The sequence below is a fragment of the Lissotriton helveticus genome, chromosome 3_2, assembly GCF_964261635.1.
Source record: "Lissotriton helveticus chromosome 3_2, aLisHel1.1, whole genome shotgun sequence".
Lineage (NCBI taxonomy): Eukaryota > Metazoa > Chordata > Amphibia > Caudata > Salamandridae > Lissotriton > Lissotriton helveticus.
The window spans coordinates 270,637,195-270,657,652 of record NC_136062.1 but is presented as its reverse complement, the minus strand read 5'-3'; the positions used below and the strand labels follow the sequence as shown (position 1 = coordinate 270,657,652).

General features: G+C 46.7%; 1 protein-coding gene across 2 annotated transcripts in view; it reads right to left on the bottom strand.

The window, feature by feature from the left end:
• Positions 1-16,270: 16,270 nt before the first annotated feature.
• LOC144826643 (uncharacterized) overlaps positions 16,271-20,458 on the bottom strand; it is a 358,756-nt gene continuing 354,568 nt past the window's right edge. For both annotated transcript variants that reach the window (XM_078685188.1, XM_078685189.1), the window contains one exon: positions 16,271-17,962. In XM_078685188.1, coding sequence (XP_078541314.1) covers positions 17,790-17,962 — 173 coding nt within the window. In that variant the 3' untranslated portion in view covers positions 16,271-17,789. The remainder of the gene's footprint in view (positions 17,963-20,458) is intronic.

The following is a 20,458-nucleotide window of genomic DNA, read 5'->3' as shown; positions in this document are numbered from 1 at the left end:
ATTTCTTCTCCTGTATATTTTATAAAGGGAGTTGTATCTACCGTGATTTGTCCAGTGGGGGTGGCGCTGAGTGTGACCCGGGCGCGGACGGGCGCAGACGGGCTTGCCTTTGGTGCGCCGCCGTGCGCCCGCTGCGCGCTCGCGGCAGTGTGGTTTTTTGTAGGTTATGGGGCATGAGGCGTGGCCCGCTGAGCTAAATTACCCCCAAGATGGCCGCCTTGGTGTCGGAAGTCCCGCTGTCAACTCGCGGTAAGACTTCTAACCGAATGCAGTCAAATGTGCAAATAGGCAAGTATGGCAGTGCAAAATTAGTTAAAAGCAAAAGCACAATTTCTAAAAATGAACAATAGTTTTCTTTTTAAAATTAGCAGCAAAATAAAAGATCGCAACCTATCACGTTGGTCTCTCCCGGCTGAGCCTCAGGAGGACTTCTCTCCAAGTGATTAGAGATCTGTGCCGCTGGAGGATGCACCCCCTGTCTTTGCTAGCCAGAGTGGCAGCAGTAAAAATGTCTAAACTGCCCAAAATACTGTATATTTTTCAGACAATACCGGTCGGTCCCCCTTGCGTTATATCCATACACTGCAGACAGAGATCCAACACTTTATCTGGGCCGGGAAACGGGCGAGGCTCCGTTGCGATATGGCCTATCGACCTCCTGACGAAAGAGGTTTAGGGAACCCCAATCTCATGAACTATTACAAGGCGGTCCAACTTCGTTATCTAGTAGAATGGAGCAGACCGGAGTCAGAAAAACGGTGGCTCTTGCAGGATCGGCCAATGGCGCGAATCTCCCTGTAGAAGGTACCCTTCCTTAAGCCGTCGGACCGCCCATCATGTCTTCATAAATCTCCCATTACTCATTCAGTGATGAGGGTATGGGACTCGGTCGCTAAAAAGAGGAATCTCACTTCCTTCCCCTCGCCTCTCACTCCTCTCTTTGATAATCTCGAATTTCCTCCTGGAATGGAGGCGCGGGCTTTCCCATCAATGGCGAGCATCAACCTGCAGATCTGCGGGTCATCTATTTGATCTCCGCAGCTTCATCCCCTACTCGGAATTGCCTGACTGGTATGACATCAAAGATCCCAAAAGGTTCCAGTATTTTCAGCTTCGTCACTGGCTGCTCCAACCCGACACGCGTCCTTTGGTTAACCGCGGCCTTACAGCTTACGAGAGGTGGCTCCTATCCAAGCATTCTGATCGTAAAATGATCTCTGAATTGTACCTTATGCTGCGCCCACCATTATCTCAGGAACGGTCAGCTGGTCAGCGCCGCTGGGAAGCGGAATTGGGTCGGAGCCTCTCCCTGAAGGAATGGCAGCAGATTTACTATAGGGCTAACCACACTGCATAGAATGTAGGGAGTAGTGAAGCAGCAGTTAAAGTAGTCATCTACTGGTACCTGACCCCGGCTCGACTTCACAATATTCACCCACGCAGCTGAATTGCTGGAGAGGGTGTGGGGAAACAGGCACTCTGACGCATATACTCTGGGACTGCAAGGAAGTGCAAGGGTTTTGGTTGGAAGTCCTTAATGACATAGACAATTTTTTTGAAACTGAGTTTCTCCGCTTTCCTGCATACGCTCTCCTAGGTCTGCCTAAAGCACTCACCTTTCCACTTAAATCCATCTGAGGGAAACAAATGGGGATAGCGTTAGGCGCAGCTGTACAACACATCTTATCTCTTCGGGGCACTAGGACCCGCCCAACGCACACTGGGTGGCTCCTCAAACTGTGGTATATCATTGGCATGGATCGCATACAAGCTGATCTCACAAATTCAGCAGCTTCCTTCCACACTATCTGGAGCCCTATCCTCTCGCTGATGGCGCATGAATTCAACGAAGTGACCTGCTCCAAGTACCTTAGTTTGCTCAGACTCACGGATGCTCCGACTCCTACAGTCGTGCCCTAGAGGACGCAACACACTGTCCACGTATGGCGCATAGCACACCGGTTCCAGGGAGGGAGGGTGGGGGTGTTGGGTTAGGGGGGTTGGGGTGGTTCGCAGAAGGGTATACCTCAGGATTAGTTTTTTACTTCGCTTTTTATCGTATGATATTTACTCATAGCCCTCGGCCGGACATTTCTCTCTATTCTCTTGTACTCGTTAGCAGTGGCTTTGAATGTGCATGCTTAATTCAGATGCTTATGGCACCGCCTGTGCGGGCGGGGATTTATCTGGGCCATTGTGTATTTTTGTTTTTCACTGTACCTTTGCCTGCTTTAAAATCAATAAAATAAAGCTATTTAAAAAAAAAATTGCTATTTCTTTATTGCCATTACCTGTGAATCGCAATTAGGAAGTCGCTATTCCTCATTTATGACACTCATTGAGTTTCATTTAAAGATTCGGAGTGAGTCACAAATAGACCTACCTTATGCATATTAATGAGGTAGGTCGTAATTTGCGACCCGCTACGAATCGCTTCTTTCACAGGGATGGTGGCCTGCTGGGGTCAGCAGACTTCCATGTTCGTGATTGATTTTAAATAAAGCAATCTTTTGTTTTTTAATGCATCCTGTTTTCCTTAAGGAAAAACAGGATACTTTTCAAAAGATTAAAATGAAACTTTGAAGTTGCAATTTTTAAGAGTAGGCAGTGGTCTGTGGGACCACTGCCTGCTCTCAAAACATATTTTGTCAACCATTCTCAAAGAGGAAAGGGTCCAGGAAGAAGCTTCTCTTATACCACATGCAAATGATAGAATGTATTACTTGACCTGTCCAAATTTCAGTCAAACCTTTTTAAAATTTAGGAAACAACTCAAAACCTGGCTTTTCCCTTCCACTGATAATTAGGTCTCATTATTCTTTTTTTTTCTAGTATTATGGTTAGACATTTAGCGCCAAGACGCCAACTGGCATTCACGCACTCTATAAGTTATTAACATAACATAACTTAATATTATGGACCCCTTCAAATTTGCAAATAGACTCACACCATTTTTCAAATGGTGATATATCGGGAATGTTTTGCAACCTCATTTTGGTCACTAAAATTTGTACCTACCACTTTAATTTGGTATTAGGAAGGAATGCTTGCAACACACCCCTTCCAAATACTGTATCTCTAAACCCAAACTGCGATTTGGTAATATATATAGTGTCGAACAATCCATAACACAGAAAGGCATTCAGTTCCTATTACAGACATTCAATCTAATTCATCTTATTTATTTATTTATTTTTGCCATTTGTAGAGCGCACTGTAACTCTATGGGCATCCTGGCGCTAAGACAACATACGGACCAGACAACGCTAGGCAGAAACTAGGTACAAGAGTTAGAGATTCAGGGGACAGCCTTTAGGAAAGAGCCAGGTCTTTACTTTCTTGCGAAAAGGCAGCAGGTGCCGTGTGCTCCTGATGTCCAAGGGCCTGCTGTTCCAGAGACGGGCCGCTGCCACACTGAAGGCTCTACCTCCCATGGTTGCCCTTTTCGTCTTTGGTGCCCTGACCAAGAGGATCAAGAGTGGGCTTCTTCAGCAGAGGCTGCTTCCAGCTCAAAGGTACCAGTCCATTGCTGAGCGATTGGCAGCATAGTAGGTACAGAATGGGGAATAACTCGGATCCGAGCTCCTTCAGTATTTTATGGGGGATAGGGTCCAGAGTAGATCCAGATGAAATTCCCAAAGCTGTTCGGGTGAACTCCTCTTCCGAGGGAATCGGGAAACTATCCAGGATGACCTTAGGGGCAGTTAGACCGAAGTCCATGTCCCTGTCGTCACCCTTTTCCCCCTCCAGCTGATCTGGCGGCCTAGGAGTAGTTGACTCTTTCAGACCTTCCATGATCGTGTTGACCTTTTCTAGGAAGAAATTATTCAAGGCATCACACAGCTCCTGTGTTGGTTTGACTTTACTGTTGACAGATTCAGGGTGAGTCATATCTCTTACAATCCTAAATATATCCCTGGATTCATTGGCGCTATTAAGGATGGTAGAGGCGAAGTATTCTGCCTTAACCATACCTAATTTCATTTTTATATTTTATTAAAGTGAGCCTCCAGCTGGCTTTCTCTTTCTCACCATAGGTCTTCCTCCAATGTCTTTCGGCCATCTTGCAGGCTAACTTCAGGTTTCTCAACTTCTCCGAGTAGCAGGGAGCCGAGGGATTCCCTCTTTTTTTAATATCTTTTAGAGGGGCGAGTTGGTCGATCCTCCTGGTGAGCTGCTCACAGAGAGCAGTATAGTTCACTGTGACTTGCTTCTCTGGATCAACCAGGGAACCTAGATCGAACAAAGGGCCCGTTTTTGCCTTTCTCAGCAGGCCTTTCCAGTCTCTCTCCCGGAAGGTCCTTGCGAGCCCCTTGGTGGGTCCCATCTTATTTAGGATTTCCATGCTAAAATTGACCAGATGATGGTCCGTCCAACCCGCTACCATTATATTCCCCATGGTGACCAGGCCTTCCTCCGCAAATATCATGTCCAGAATGTGCCCTTCCGTGTGTATTTGTTCGGACACCCATTGTCTTAGGCTCAGATTATCACAAGACTGGATCAAGTTGTTAAATGCTGTATCCATGTGTAACAAGGAGAGAGGTAGGGAGAGTAGATTGACACTCTTGTTCCCCGGTCAATAATCAGTAATCAAAGGAAGAGTGTCTTCAGGAAAAGCTAGGCCGTTATTGGAAGCACAGAAACAACCACACTGGGATGTTGAAAGAAGCCCTCACTCACCACCTAGTGATGACATGCTTCATCATCGGGCCCCACCAAAGAGACCGAGTCCACTATAATTGAGTGGTGGGTTCCTTAGGAGGCTTCTACTTATCGGTTTCTGCACTTTATAGGTGTTGGAATCAAACACCATGGGTCTCAGGAGGGGGGTGGAAGCGTATTCGGCACACCGCCCTTGACACTTAGCACCCTCAGTCTGCCTACGTCGCCCTCGTACCGGACCCCTAAACCAGGAGTAATTAGGAAGAGTTTGTTCATTCCTAATTTTTTTGCACTTTTTCACTTTTATTTAATTTTCACTCTCACGCCCCTAGGTAAGGGTGGGCCTTGGCGTGCCCATACCGCCAGGGTTTATCACACACAGTCCTGAAGAATTGCCGGGTAAATTAACACCGTTTCGATGGCAAGAAACATGTTGACAAACTTATAGGAACCCACCACTCAATTATAGTGGACTGTTTCCTCACATATTTTAATATCTCTGTCTTTAGTGATCATAGAATAAAATTATTACCTCAGATACACTACTGACTATTTTAATACTTCCACCACTCACTAATCTAAATTGCACTCAACACGCCCTGAAATCACCATCCCGCTCCGCAGTAATCCTGGCGTTGCAGCACACCAAAGAGACACTCGGTCTCTTTGGTGGGGCCCGATGATGAAGCATGTCATCACTAGGTGGTGAGTGAGGGCTTCTTTCAACATCCCAGTGTGGTTGTTTCTGTGCTTCCAATAACGGCCTAGCTTTTCCTGAAGACACTCTTCCTTTGATTACTGAAATGCTGTATCCAGCCTTCCATTGGCCCAGAGATTGAAATCTCCAAGGACCAAGAGTCTGGTATGGGTGAGGGCTTTGTTATTGATTGCATTGATCAACTCAAGCTGTTGTTGCGCACTCATTGCTCCTGGTGGTCTGTAACAGACCATGCCCGTGAGGGGCAGCCCTGTCATTGTTTTAATAGAGAAACCGAGTATTTCTACACCAGAGACGTCATCAACGTCTAAAGGGGTGATATTGAGAGTGTCTCTAAATATGATACCAGTGCCACCTCCGCTCCCACTAGATCTGGGTTCATGAAGGGCTCTATATCCCACTGGGCATGCCCTGTCAAGCTTCATCTCCAGTCCTTCCGTGTTCCAGGTCTCCATCATAAACAGCATGTCTAAACTATGCGTCTCTACCAGCAGTTGTATTTCGGTGGAGTGTTTATGGAGAGATCTTACATTAAGCAGGCCGCAACTGAGAGCACCCTGCCTCCGAGGGCCAGGGAGAGTCCCAGAGATAACGCCTGGCATACGTATGTTAGATTTCTCATTATGTTGAGTGTGGTTATTAGGGTGCCTAATTGGCAATTGTGGGAGAGTTGTGTTTTGTGGGAGAGGTAGTAGGCAGTCAGAGCAACAGGTGACTAACCCTTCTCGGTGTTTGTCAGGTGACAGCAGAGGGCAGAGTACCCCTGCATGCACCGGGTTTAGATGCAGTAGAAGGTTTCTGGAGTAGCATAGCCTTCCTGGGGCTGGAGACCCAGGGGGGCTGGAGACCCTGGGAGGCTGGCCCTGGGCCCGGGCCGAGCGCGGACGGGCGCCTACGGGCTTGCCTTTGGCGTGCCTTTGGCGCGTCCGCTGCGCGACCGGAGAGGCATTGTTCTTTTCAGGGGAAACAGGGCAGAGCAACTAGCCTGCTAACCTGCGCTCTGAGGTGAGGGGAAGTAGTATTTTCTTCCGGCCCGCCTTCCCTCCACAACAATCTGACGATGTCAGTGGTGGACCGGGGAAGGGGGTGTGTAGCAGGTGAGAGCAACGTGAATTTTTAAAAGCAGTTCTTTAAAAAACAAATAATTGCTGGTTTGAGTAGCGAGATGGAGCGCAGCAGTCTCCGTTACCTCCGTTACCTGGTATGTTGAGTCTGTCGGCGTGTGGGAGTACTCAGCTCTTGTACTCCTGGTGGGCAGAGCAACTAGCCTGCTAACCTGCGCGCTGAGGTGAGGGGAAGTAGTATTCACTTCCGGCCCGCCTTCCCTCCACAACAATCTGACGAAGTCAGTGGTGGACCGGGGAAGGGGGTGTGTAGCAGGTGAGAGCAAAGTGAATTTTTAAAAGCAGTTCTTTAAAAAACAAATAATTGCTGGTTTGAGGAGCGAGATGGAGCGCAGCAGTCTCCGTTACCTCTGTTACCTGGTATGTCGAGTCTGTCGGCGTGTGGGAGTACTCAGCTCTTGTACTGCTGGTGGGCAGAGCAACTAGCCTGCTAACCTGCACGCTGAGGTGAGGGGAAGTGGTATTCACTTCCGGCCCGCCTTCCCTCCACAACAATCTGACGATGTCAGTGGTGGACCGGGGAAAGGGGTGTGTAGCAGGCGAGAGCAACGTGAATTTTTAAAAGCAGTTCTTTAAAAAACAAATAATTGCTGGTTTGAGGAGCGAGATGGAGCGCAGCAGTCTCCGTTACCTCCGTTACCTGGTCAGTCGAGTCTGTTGGCGTGTGGGAGTACTCAGCTCTTGTACTCCTGGTGGGCAGAGCAACTAGCCTGCTAACCTGCACGCTGAGGTGAGGGAAAGGAGTATTCGCTTCCGGCCCGCCTTCCCTCCACAACAATCTGACGATGTCAGTGGTGGACCGGGGAAGGGGGTGTGTAGCAGGTGAGAGCAACGTGAATTTTTAAAAGCAGTTCTTTAAAAAACAAACAATTGCTGGTTTGAGGAGCGAGATGGAGCGCAGCAGTCTCCGTTACCTCCGTTACCTGGTCAGTCGAGTCTGTTGGCGTGTGGGAGTACTCAGCTCTTGTACTCCTGGTGGGCAGAGCAACTAGCCTGCTAACCTGCACGCTGAGGTGAGGGGAAGTGGTATTCACTTCCGGCCCGCCTTCCCTCCACAACAATCTGACGATGTCAGTGGTGGACCGGGGAAAGGGGTGTGTAGCAGGCGAGAGCAACGTGAATTTTTAAAAGCAGTTCTTTAAAAAACAAATAATTGCTGGTTTGAGGAGCGAGATGGAGCGCAGCAGTCTCCGTTACCTCCGTTACCTGGTCAGTCGAGTCTGTTGGCGTGTGGGAGTACTCAGCTCTTGTACTCCTGGTGGGCAGAGCAACTAGCCTGCTAACCTGCACGCTGAAGTGAGGGAAAGGAGTATTCGCTTCCGGCCCGCCTTCCCTCCACAACAATCTGACGATGTCAGTGGTGGACCGGGGAAGGGGGTGTGTAGCAGGTGAGAGCAACGTGAATTTTTAAAAGCAGTTCTTTAAAAAACAAACAATTGCTGGTTTGAGGAGCGAGATGGAGCGCAGCAGTCTCCGTTACCTCCGTTACCTGGTATGTCAAGTCTGTCGGCGCGTGGGAGTACTCAGCTCTTGTACTCCTGGTGGGCAGAGCAACTAGCCTGCTAACCTGCGCGCTGAGGTGAGGGGAAGTAGCATTCACTTCCGGCCCGCCTTCCCTCCACAACAGTCTGACGATGTCAGTGGTGGACCGGGGAAGGGGGTGTGTAGCAGGTGAGAGCAACGTGAATTTTTAAAAGCAGTTCTTTAAAAAACAAATAATTGCTGGTTTGAGGAGTGAGATGGAGTGCAGCAGTCTCCGTTACCTGGTATGTTGAGTCTCAGTTTTAGTTTGAGTCCTTCAGGAAATTTGCTGTTGATCATGATAATATTCTTCGATCCCATCCCCCTCAATTTATTTTCTCTGTCCCCACCTCTTAGATTCACTGGTAACCTGATAAGGCCAAAAAACTAAATCTCGTCATCACTTCCTTTATGCATCTGGTGCCAATGCCTTACTACATGGTAATTTGAGTCACAGTTTTTAATGGCCCAAAAATGTTCCAAGACCCGTTTCTTGACTGGTAAGATGGTACTACCCACAGAACGTAGTCCACAAGAGGATTGCAAGACATAAATTGCAAAATCGCTTATACAAGTGATACATTTCATTATCTGAGCTGTTTTCCCTGTGGCTAGAGTGTATGTTTTTCTGTTCACACTGTTCCTACATGCTTACATTTACGGAAGCCCTGCTGTTCCTTCAACCATGTTTCCATGCTGCTCAGGTGTACAAGATAGCTATGTACCAACAAGCCTCTAATAGTTTTACTCTTTCTATAAGTCACCATGTTATGTGGGCTACCCAGACTGTAAATTACTGGATCTGACTTCCATAATGCAAGTGTTTACGAAGCATGTGCTTAATTCTAGCTGACTCGCTGTTATATGTCGTTATCAGTCTCACTCTGTTTCCTTCCTGTGCTTTTACTTTTATCTGTAACAGACCTTCCCTTGGTTTGTCCTGTACTCTCTCACAAGCTGTTCTCAAGACTCTCTTTGGGTAGCCTCTATTAATAAATCTGCAAATCCAACATGTCTTGTTCTGCTTTAATGGATTGAGAGCTACCGCAGTTGCGTTTTGCTTGCAGCATTTCTCCACTTCAGTGTACGTGGATGGTATGAAAAATACTCTTTCCTGTCATTTCCTTCCCCAATAGACTAGTTTGTACAATATCTCACTCCACCTTGACTAGAACATCCAAAATGTCCATTTCTGATTTGTGTATTTTATGTGTATATTTAAATAATTATCAGATACAAATTTGAAAAAATCATGTAGGTCCCAATGTGGCCTGTCCCAGATCATGAAAAACTCATCTATATATCTGGTCCAAAATAATATTGATTTATTTTTGGCGTTTTCTATAGCAAACCATGACCCTCCGGGTATCAGAGCACTGTACAAATAGCAAATCAAGTTAAACATAGAAAACATTGGTAATAAACAGATAAAAATACAGTTAGTGGTATGTTTTGTAAATAACAAATAAGTTGTATCAGCAAAAAATAAAGCAAAAAACAAAATATAAACAATAAATTATAGTACTTAGGATACAGAAACGTATATATGTAAGATAGTCCAAACTTCATCAGATCAGGAACTACTGCTGAAGGGATCTATTAAGCAATAGCATTTTTTATTCTTTTTGAAGGATGTGGCGAAGGATTAGATCTCATTTCAGGAGGAATTGCGCTCCATATACTAGGAGCAAGTCCAGAATAGAAGTGGTTATAAGTTTTCTTTTTGTTGAACTTTTGTTGCTTCAACAGTAAAGCGTTAGATGCATTGTCCACTTTTCATTTGCTTCTGTCCATATGTGCACTGCCTTCCCCCAACCCATTACATCTCCAGCATAACTAGGCTCGAAACAATCTCCCATCGTGGTCCCAGTCAGTTTCCTATGCCAATGATCATTGAACAGAAAACGACCTTTTTCCAGACACAAAAAAAAAACATTTATATACAGCCGTAGCTCAGTGCAGAAGCACTGAAATAGTCACTCCCCTGCCTCTTACAACGGCGGTCCGCGGCGAGGGGGCCAGCCTCGTAACACCTCACACAAAAGCTGTATGCGTCATAGGAAAGCAGCAGGCGCGGACACCAGCAGGCTTTTTAAAGCAGTTGTATATTTCACAGATACAAGCAACTCGACGCGTTTTGGGACCAGAGACAAGATGTATCAACCGTTTTGGCGACTCGCAAAGGCCGAAATTCGCAGAATTTCGGCCTTTGCGACTCGCAAATTGTTGTTTAGCATTTTTTTAATGTATCAAACAATCGCAAATTAAGAAATCGCAAAAATTTGCGATTCCTTAATTTGCCATAGCATTTAAGGAATCGCAAATTTTGCGATTCCTTAAATGCTATGTATGAAGCATTTTTCTTTAGCGAATTTTTGGTAAGGAATCGCAAATTACCACCAACTTGTAGTTGATGGTAATTTGCGAAGTCCTCAACAAATGCACACATTTGTATTTTTTTAAGGTGGCATGTGACGCACACACATGCCCATGGGCCATGCATGTATGTGGGCCATATGCACACACATGTACATTTCAGGGGTGCAGCAGGGTGTCTTTCAGACAACCCTTCACCCTTGAAATAATTCTCAAATTGCGGTTAGCAAATTGCGAATTCGCAATTTGAGAATTAGTTCAAAATCATTCCTATGGGCCTACTGGCCCATAGGAATGCATGGGGAATTATTCCTTATTTGCGAACTCGCAAAATGCGAATTCGCAAATAAGGAAGTGTAAGGAATCGCAAAAAAATTGCGATTTTTTTAATTCATTCCATTTTGCGATTTCTAAATAGCGATTCCTTAAAAATCGCTATTTAGGAATTGCAAAATTGAATCTTGATACATCTGCCCTAAGTCCCTTATTCATGAGTGCCGTGGCTTAGCTTCCATTGCATTAAATAAACATGTGACTAAACGTTTCATAGAACGTAAAACAGACTGAATGAGACGAGGAGTTAACTCACTTCTTCTTACACAAAATGCCTTTGCCTGTCACTTTCAAAATAACCATTTACATTTTGCAGATTTTACAAAGAGCGGCATATCTATGTGATAGCAAATTAATATTAACAACCATTGACTGTATTGGCATATACATCTCTGCTGGGGCGCTATCATAGAACATATAAACAGACTTCTCACGGATGGTATTATCCATAGATTAATGTCTTTTTGTTCGTCTCGGACAGATGTTCGTTATTTACTAGCGTCCAATTACACACTTCAAATCTATGTGTGTGATACAGCACATATTATATTCAAAGGCACTGTTTTGTACGCCGCGCTGAACACGTAAACACATTTGAATTCCACCCCAGTGTGAACTTCGAAAGAAAGAGATTTGTCTTCTGCTTTGACAACATGACATCTCCCCGGGCTGAGATAACTCACTCGCGCTGGTTACCATGTGGGAATAGTCGGCGCTGAAAAGAAAGGCGGCCTTTATTTGTGTTCAGTTTCGAGCTGTACGTGTCCGCGAGCCTGTATTTCTACCCACGCGCCGTTATGTCACCTTTTCATATTTGTGGTTTATTATATGTCTGCCTGCACTACATCTTGTGTGAATGGAAGTAGGGAGGGGGAATATGAGCGAACAGCACAATACACGCCAGCTGAGAAGCTCTATATATGGATTCGCAGCACCGTAGCAAAAATAGCAGTGTTACCATCAACTGTGCATTACAGCAGATATTTGCATAGGTTTGTTTCACTGATAGATGTAAGAGCGATTTTTTTTTAATACACACCACCTGGAGGGTCACATTGTATTAGGCACAGAGATATCTTTTGGGACAATGGGCAGCTGGGAGCCCCAATGTCGGATATTTCCACAGAAGCATAGCAAGGCTGACCTCAGAGTAAAAAAACACTGGACTTTGCTACTTTGATCGCCATGGCAATAACCAGCGCGACCAGCGCTGACCGCCATCTGTTTCCAATTAACGCGACCGCCAGACGCGGGCGCGATAATTGGAAACAGATGGTGCTGCTGCTCGCTCCTGAGCACTCTAGGCCAGGGGGCAGAGAAGGCGGGACATGCACCCGCCTTGGAACAATTGCGTGCTGTCTTTCTTAGAAAAATGCACGCAAAGGCCAATTGCGGGTGATTAAATAAAAAAGCAAACGCACCAGCCTGTGTTCAGAATTCAAAAGTCCTTACTAAATGCCTCGCAGGGCAGCGCATGTGCACTGGCTCAGGCAAGACCTAATGATTGTGTCCTGATGTAACGCAACTGGTGCTATGTAAAGCTCTCTGATACCCAATACCGGGTCAGGTTCGCACTATATAAAAAAAAAATCAATGCCACTGCCCAGGTGCCATGTCTGAGGGAGAAGGCTGGATGAAGAAAAGGATAAAAACGTAGGTCACCCATTGTGGGATGCATAACTTAGGTGTGCGAATTGTGGCAGGGTACCTGGGTCATGCAAGGTTCATCCCCGGGGCACAGACAGTCTTCCACCTCACATAGGGGCCTATTAATTATCTATCTTGGCTATCAGCATGCGTCTTAGGCATGCCACTTCTGAGCATCCCACTGATGTCTGAGTAGCGAGTGCCAGATCATGACCTCCGCTGTCGCCCACTTGATCAGGTCCTGCAGCCAGGGTGTCCTGAGACCTCCAGGACATAGCTAGTCATCGCTTCGCCAACACATATGCCTGATCGATGAATTTTATGACATACTTGGTTTTGTGTGTGTACCAACATACACTGTAGGGGATCAATGAGTAGTGTCCGTCCAGTTATATCTGTCAGGTTTGATGTCACCGCCATCATGATATGTGCAATAGTGGGATGAGCCCTTGATGTATGGTAGAAGTCTGCTTCTAGGCATGGGAATCTGGGGCATTTGAGAGTTAATGTCGGAAACATGTGATAGTAATACATAGGTGTAAGATACATCTGGTGAAGATAGTTAAATTTGGTATATTTCAAACAAGGATTTCTAGAGACCCTGCATATGTATTCAAGTGCTATGGTTCATTGTCAGTCTGTGAGGTCATGGCCTGTTGAGCGTGCCCATTTGTCTTCAAGAGCGTAGTAGTTCATGATTTGTGTTTACATAAGTACTCTGTACATCATCATGATTGCCAGCCTAGCATTCCCATGAATAAGGGGGGAAGGTTCTGGTTCTTTATGCTCTGATCCCCATACTGTTCCTATCTTGGTCGCAAGTGCAATATAGAGCAGGAACTGGCCCTCATCGATGCCATACTGCTCCTGTAGTTCCATAGAGATCCTCTAGCGTGGTGAGGCCAGCCTCCCTCCTTGGTCTCGTACTATGATGCTCAGCCGCATTGCGAATAGCTGGCCAGGCACACAGTGGCAGGTTTGGTGAAAACAGTTGTGCGCCAGGCTTAAGCTGGACATGCCTGTGTCAGCAGCACTTGGCAACCCTTATCATACGGCCAGAGCAAAGAGAAGCCCATTGCTAGTCCAACAGCCAGTCTATTATTATGCAGCCTCCCAATTGTTTCTGTATGCTTGTCATTGGAGCTGCTCTGCTGCATAGTAAAGCTCATAATTCAGTGCCTCCGATCCACCATACTCCAGTGGGGTGTATAGTTTGAAGAGCGCCACCCTCTTTCGACCAGTACCCCCAGATCAGGTCTGAGAGAACAGACTCCAAGACCCTGAAGAAACGTTTAGGCAGGTTAATCCGAAGGACTAAAAAATGATATAGTAACCTGAGCAGCGCCATCATTTTAGCAATAGCCACTCAAGCCATAGGTGATAGTGGTAGGGAACCCTAAAAGGCACTCATGCTGGTCATCCCTGCCCCAGGATCCCTTTAATAATGTTTAGTGCTTGGTCAAGAGTGTGGCGCTGTAGAGGATCAGTTTGAAGGATAGGAAATCTATCCAAGTACAATAGGAGGTTCCCCTCCCTACCTCTGTAGAGTAAGATATAGTAATCAAGGAAGACTTGGTTGATGTTTGCCTGCATGTCCACAACTTCCCGTAAGAGATCCGATTGCATTCAAGGAGATACTTGGGGGCTCCGATCTCAGGAGATACAATACACAGCCCGTCCTGTGTGTGTGCTGCCTAGCCACATTATACATGTAATCCAGCTTTCCAAGCCTCGCCATACTGCTGTGTGTCCCCCTTATAGAGGGATAGCTTCCTCCTCATTGCCCACAACCACCCCAGCCCGTGTTTCTGCTGCTCGTATGGCGCGTTTGCCTTCGAGGATCTGGTTCTGCAGCACGTTTGACACTGTATGAGGTATTAATACACAGACCCCTTATGAATGCCTTAAAGCTCCCCACTCTATCCCTGTACTTGTGACAGACCCCTCATTCTCTTCAAAATAAGCAGCTATGTGTGTGCCTATTGTGTCACTAAAGGCTCTTTCTTGTAAAGTTGGTGTATATAGTCTCCAGGTTGGTACTAGTACTCACTTTCTGCCCCACCTCACAGTTATTTGTCTGATGCTGCCCACCGCCTCCATCTACACCACTCCATGGGAGCTGTTGTTTGACCCTATTCGTTGTGTTGGGGTGGCAGCTGGAAGGAGAGATGCCTGCACCGATCTACAGGAAATGATCTCCTCTGAGTTAAAAAAAAAACTAGGGATGACTATGTCAAGCCCAGGAAGCTGTTTGGTTGGCCTTGAGTTCCTACCAGTCTAGTATGCCAGCCATTGTCCTGGGGGTAAGGCACTCCCCCCTTGGTGATGTTCACTGTTGTGTCAGATGGGGGGGTCCGAGCCGGTGTCCACCTTGACCACCTACTTCTCCTTGGTCAGAGGGCCCTATTCCAAAGGTGCCAGGGTGCAATACTGTCTCTGTCTAAACTCCTCTTGTCTCAAAGGTAGAAGTCGCTCCCGGGAGCCCAGACGGCGACAAGCAATGATAGCTGGGTCTGTTGCTCCAAATAGAATTCCTAGTCTCTGCGGGGTGGGTTTGATGCCTGTATGCAGGGCCGAGGCAGTTCAGTACTTAAGGCACCTCATCTCCTGCAGGTTGGCCCCAGTCTATCCACCAGTGGGGATAGGGCCGCAGCATCCGCAGGTCTCTCTAACAGGCCCGTCATCCATTTCAGGAAAAGGCTCAATATCGTGGCCAACTCCTTGGGCATCAGCCTCCCAACTACCCCATCTGTGCTGCGAACCGTGAAGGGGGGATGCGGTGCAGTAATAAGCTAATGTTGCTCAAATACGGGAAGTGCAGCGCCCCTGTGCGTTTCATAGTCCACGCAAAAAGTCACGGTCTCAGCCCTTCCCTGTCTGTGGTTGTCGGACAGCCTTATCTCTGGTGGGAGACCCATATTCAGTCTGTGGGCAATGAAGTTGTCCCTGGGGTGTCCAATGCAGTTGCTTAGGTTAGGCCGTAGGAGTACGGGAGAAGGCTGCAGCTTCAGTAGCAAGCAGACCATGGTTTCCTCTCAGCCCACACCTCGCTGAAAATGCTCTTGCGTGGCCCATGCACCAGCAGCATCTGTAGTGTGCAGTGGCACCCTTCCGCAGGGTGGAAAGCAATCAGGAAGGTGTTAGGCGGGCTTGAGGAGCATTGCTACCGTACTCATCGTTCAATGTGGTCACTATCTTACCAACTTTACATACTTAGGCCCCATTAGGTTGGCGGGCGGATCGCCCCCGCCAGGCCGGCGAGGTGCGATCCGCCCGCCATCCGTGCCAGAATTACCCCCCGCCATATTAGCATGGCTGGGGGTCCGCCGCTTTCCCGCCCAGGTCGACTTGCGACCGGGGCGGAAAAGGGTTTATATGGTGGCAGTGTCTATCAGACACCGCCAGCCATATTTGGATAGGCATTCACCAATGCCTTTCCGTGGCGGCAGTGCCGCCACGGAAAGGCATACAGAGCCTACTTTGGGTGGGGGGTGCACACTGCATTTCAAAGGACAATGTGGCAGGCACCGCGCGGCGCCTGTCACGTTGTGCTTTGAAATGCACAACATGTATTTTTAACATTGCGGCGGGTGGTGCATTCAGCACCGCCCGCCGCAATGTTAAAAATAGAGGATGCGCCCGCCACTGTGGCGGGCGCATCCTAATTCACCCCACGGGACCCCCGCCCTTATGGCGGACGGTCCCTTTCCACGATGGGATGGCGGGCGGGCAAAGTCCGCCCGCCATCCTAATGGGGGCCTTAGTTGTAATTCAAACAGGATGCATAGAATAACTGTTTCTTTTTCATGGCAATCATTTGTTTCACAATTAAAGTTAATTCATATTTACATCACAGTAGCTGTGATAGAATAAAATGAGCATACAGTTCATCGATAACATGTTTAATAACTACATAAAACATCTGTAATATTTGTTTACACTCTAGTTGTGCCATCACTAGTCATCTGTAGTAAACAAATGGCATCACTAGTCAACTATTATGCACTCTTACAATTTACTTGTGATGTCACAACGGCTCCTGTCAGAATCAACAGACAGCCTGAAAAGTAGATCACTTATTAGAATTACCTCTAGAGCCTATACAAATAAAGGGGTAATGTATTTTCACGTTTCTGTCTGAACTATTTTGGAATGGAAAATTGATAATTAGCTGATAACAAGGTATTTATATATTAAAGTTATGGAGTCCATTATAAGGCAGCAGGAATCTGTTTTCGGACATAGTGATAGATGCTTTCACTGCTGGTACTCTCGTGGCCCTTCTTAATGGCCTGCGTATGGACCATAGGCTAATACTGATAGTTATGTTACACACTGTGGTTCTCTTTGTACCATTCTCCAGTGTCATCACCTGCGCACCTTGTCATAATATGATAATGGACCTACATTGACGCTATAATTGTATGCAAATGAGAGAAATGCCAATAAAATCATTTACAAAAAAGAAAATAAGGCATCAGTAATCTGTCTGCGTCTACAAATTCTAAACGCGAGTTGCTTTTGAAAAATGAGCATTAACCTGTTTAAAATATTTGTTGAACAATGGAATATTGACATCTCCATAGAAGACCATGGAGCAGCAGCAGACTGTACATATCTCTATTAAGTCCTGTTGCTGTCAACATGGCAATGCTTTAATTTGCAGCCTCTGACTCTCCTTCTGACCTGTTTTAGCAAAACTGAATCTTGCAGGGAAATGAGAGCGAAGCAGAGACTCTGAGGCAGGGGGAGTGTGTGCGTTTGTTTCCACAGTACACATTTCATGCCTATACCCTGTACTTCAACCATAGTATAGTTTTAAGACCGAGCAGTATGGCAAAGATTTAAAGGGGATTCAGGATATTGCAAGACACATTTTTAAGAATAAATATTATTCGCATATCTGAGTCATCTCAGAGTTCTGGGACTTCTTAATGGACCTTGGCCTTTGTATCATTCTTTTCAATGCTAAAATAACTCCTTAGTGACTTGGAAATGTACTTTTAATGTATGGTCACGGCTACTTTATCTCATATATAATGTGCAAAACTGTAAAGGAGGGAGTTGATAACATTTCATTTTTCTCCCCACAAAATCATGATAGATGATCGACATTTTGAAAATGTTCTGTCGAAATTCTACAGCATTTAGATTTCTTTTGCCTCTATTTGTGTGAATATGTTACACCAGCTAGATAATAATGCCTCATAATGTGCAGCAGAATTCGTCTCGTCCTGCTGCATAATTTGCCTTATCTTTGCCATATGATTTAACCATGTAAGTCGCACATGTTTGGCTTCAATTGCAACACAGCTCCAGCGGCCTTGAGTACAATGCATCTAATTGTCACCTCCTTTCACGTGATCTAAAAGAACATTTACATTGGTTTTCAACTTCTATCGCATTTACATCTGGGCCAGTGCATAAACTGTTGATGTTTCTGTCTTAGATTTCGGAGCAGTGACTGTGCTTGCTTCCAGCAGTGAGTATTCAGGTGCGCGTGGTGTTTTCACTGATGCATAATATGGCTCAGTTGCACTGGCATCTTTATCCTTCATACCGACTGCATAGGGTGAACCTTTTGGGGGAAAAAACAAAAACACTTGAATGACGAGGAATTGATATTTTTATTGTATTGCAATGAAAGTACAGTCATATGGTAATAGACAGCAAGCAGCTGTTTTCAGAGTTCGAGCACAAAGTAGGGTCATGGAGAAATGCATTGCAAAACTATAGATTCCATTTAAAATAAACCATCCTGTTGAAAGGCACTTTTCGTCATGTTTAATTTTCGTTTTGTGGCATTTAAGGGGGTTTTCCACCCACATTAACCCCCTGCCCTTCCCTTTTTTAAACACCCTCTTCCATGCTTTCCATGTCCCTTGCAATACAATCGCTCCCAATTTAGATTTTTTTTCAAACTCCTTACTAAACTCTCCCACTTTACGCCTGTTTTATTCAAACTCTTTACTCCCATCCTAATATGCTTCCTTTTTAAATACCGCTTACAGCTCTTCCTGTTTTATTCTGTTATTTTAAACCTCTTTCTCCCACTCCTGATGTACTTCCTTTTTTAACACCTCACTCTCTTCCTGCTTTCCTCAAATTTGTTTTATATTCCCTTTACTACCACTTCTACTTTACTCCATTTTATGAAACCCATTCATTTCTTTCCTGCTCTACTTTCCCCTACTCCCACTCAGTCTTTAGCCATATTTTTTAAAATCCTTTAATCCCTTTCCTTCCTCACTCCTGTTTTTTTTTACAAACCCCTCACTTCATTTATTTTTCAACCCCCTTACTCCTCCCCCTTTACTCCCTTCCTTCCTCTTTTCTATTGCATACTTTTTGTGAAAAAAAGAAACTCTTACTCCCCTCTCACTTTACTACTTTTGACCTTTACAAATCCCACCCTGCTGATTTATTCATTTTTATATATTTTTTAAACCCCTTACTCCCCCTGTTCTCTACTCCTGTCCTGTAAACCTACTATCGTTTCCCGTCTTACTTCTTTGGCAGGCTGTCATTGTTGGACTTGACCCTTCTGGCAGGTTCACCCCTGAACTTTTTGCCTGGTATTATTAAATAATTATGGTGATTCTTGGTTTCTGCGCACTTTCACTGTGTCCCAGTGGAAAGTGCGTGCGCACTCTGAGTGCGTGTGGTGAGTTAGGCCTGCCCTCCCATAGGAATGCATGGGGAATGTATGTGTCCCTGGTAGTTCCTGATGCGTGGGGTGTGCATGCTCGACTCTGGTATGTGCGGACTCGTGTGATTGAATGCTGCGCAATGATGTGTGCAGCGTGTTTGTGTCTAATATGGAAGTGCCACTTCTAGAAGTGTGCCTGGCTGTGCAGTGAATGTGCTGGCGTGTGATTGGCTGGAGCTGGCTGGTGGATGGGTCTGCCCCGGTGGTGAGTGTTGAGATCAGCATGTGTGATGTGAGGGAGTGGTGCACCTGGGACCTGAATAGGGCTGGGCTTTCCCCACACAATGCTGGCTCTGCCCCCTGTGGTGCGTCTAATGTCCCTAGCCTGGCCAGTGAAAGGAAAGGGTGGTTGAGCACATCACAGTGCTCCAAAACCAGCTGTGACTGGCTTTTCCCCCACCCTGCACCCTGAGACAAAGGAATTCACTGTATAAAAAGGGGCTGTGTATCCTTACAAAATGTTCTTGTTCTCCAACTTGAATCTACCAGGGGCGTGCTGCTGCTGGGGCCCAGGGGAAGGCTTGCCTCCCTGGGCCCTACCCAGCCCCTGGACACCTGATGTACCTTTCCTGATGCTAAAAAACCTTGGATTTTATTTACTTTAGCCCTGGGAGGACTGCCTTTCTTTAAAAGCACCTGGCTCCTTTGGCAGCATGGGAGCGCTGTGCTACCTTTCTTTTAAATTCCCCCACTGGTCTCTGCAGCAGACGAGGGGTTAATTGGCGTCATCTGTCTGCTCTCCTAGCTGGTGGGCGTGAGGAGACTGGGGAGGCTCCTGCCCTGATCTCCGCCGCCGCAACGGCGTCTTTAGTGCTACTTATGAGGCTATTGCCTTGCAGGTGCCACCCTGCCTCAAATACCCGTATTTACATTTGATTTATTCACGGGTGCCACCCCGTTTATTTTAAAATACCCCCAAGTGCGCAGGAGCCTAAACCTGCGACTTTGTCCGCCTTCGTTGTTAACCGAGGGAGCCTACCCCGCATTTTGTGCCCCCGAGTCTCACCGCCCGCGGCCCGAGCCACGTTAAGATGGCCGCCGCATCGCGGCCCGCCTGTTTGTGGGCGGGGCCTACGACGGAAGCGGAACTGCCCGGCCGGAAGAGGGAACTGCTGTCCCAGGAGCCACGAAGGCTTCACATCGAGTCCCGGTCCTGAGATGGGGGACCGTGTGAAGAGCGAAGCGGGCACCTTGTGAAGGCGGGGCTCCCATGAGAAGAGAGAGCCCCGCCAAGCGCTACCGCGACCGAAGGAAGAGAGCCGCAGACCGCCCCAGAGCCGGTGAGTAAAGGCCGGCTGGGGTGGGGGGGGGGGAAGTTGAGCGAGGCACCCTGCCGGTGCCCCGCTCTCGAGCAGCCCCGCATAG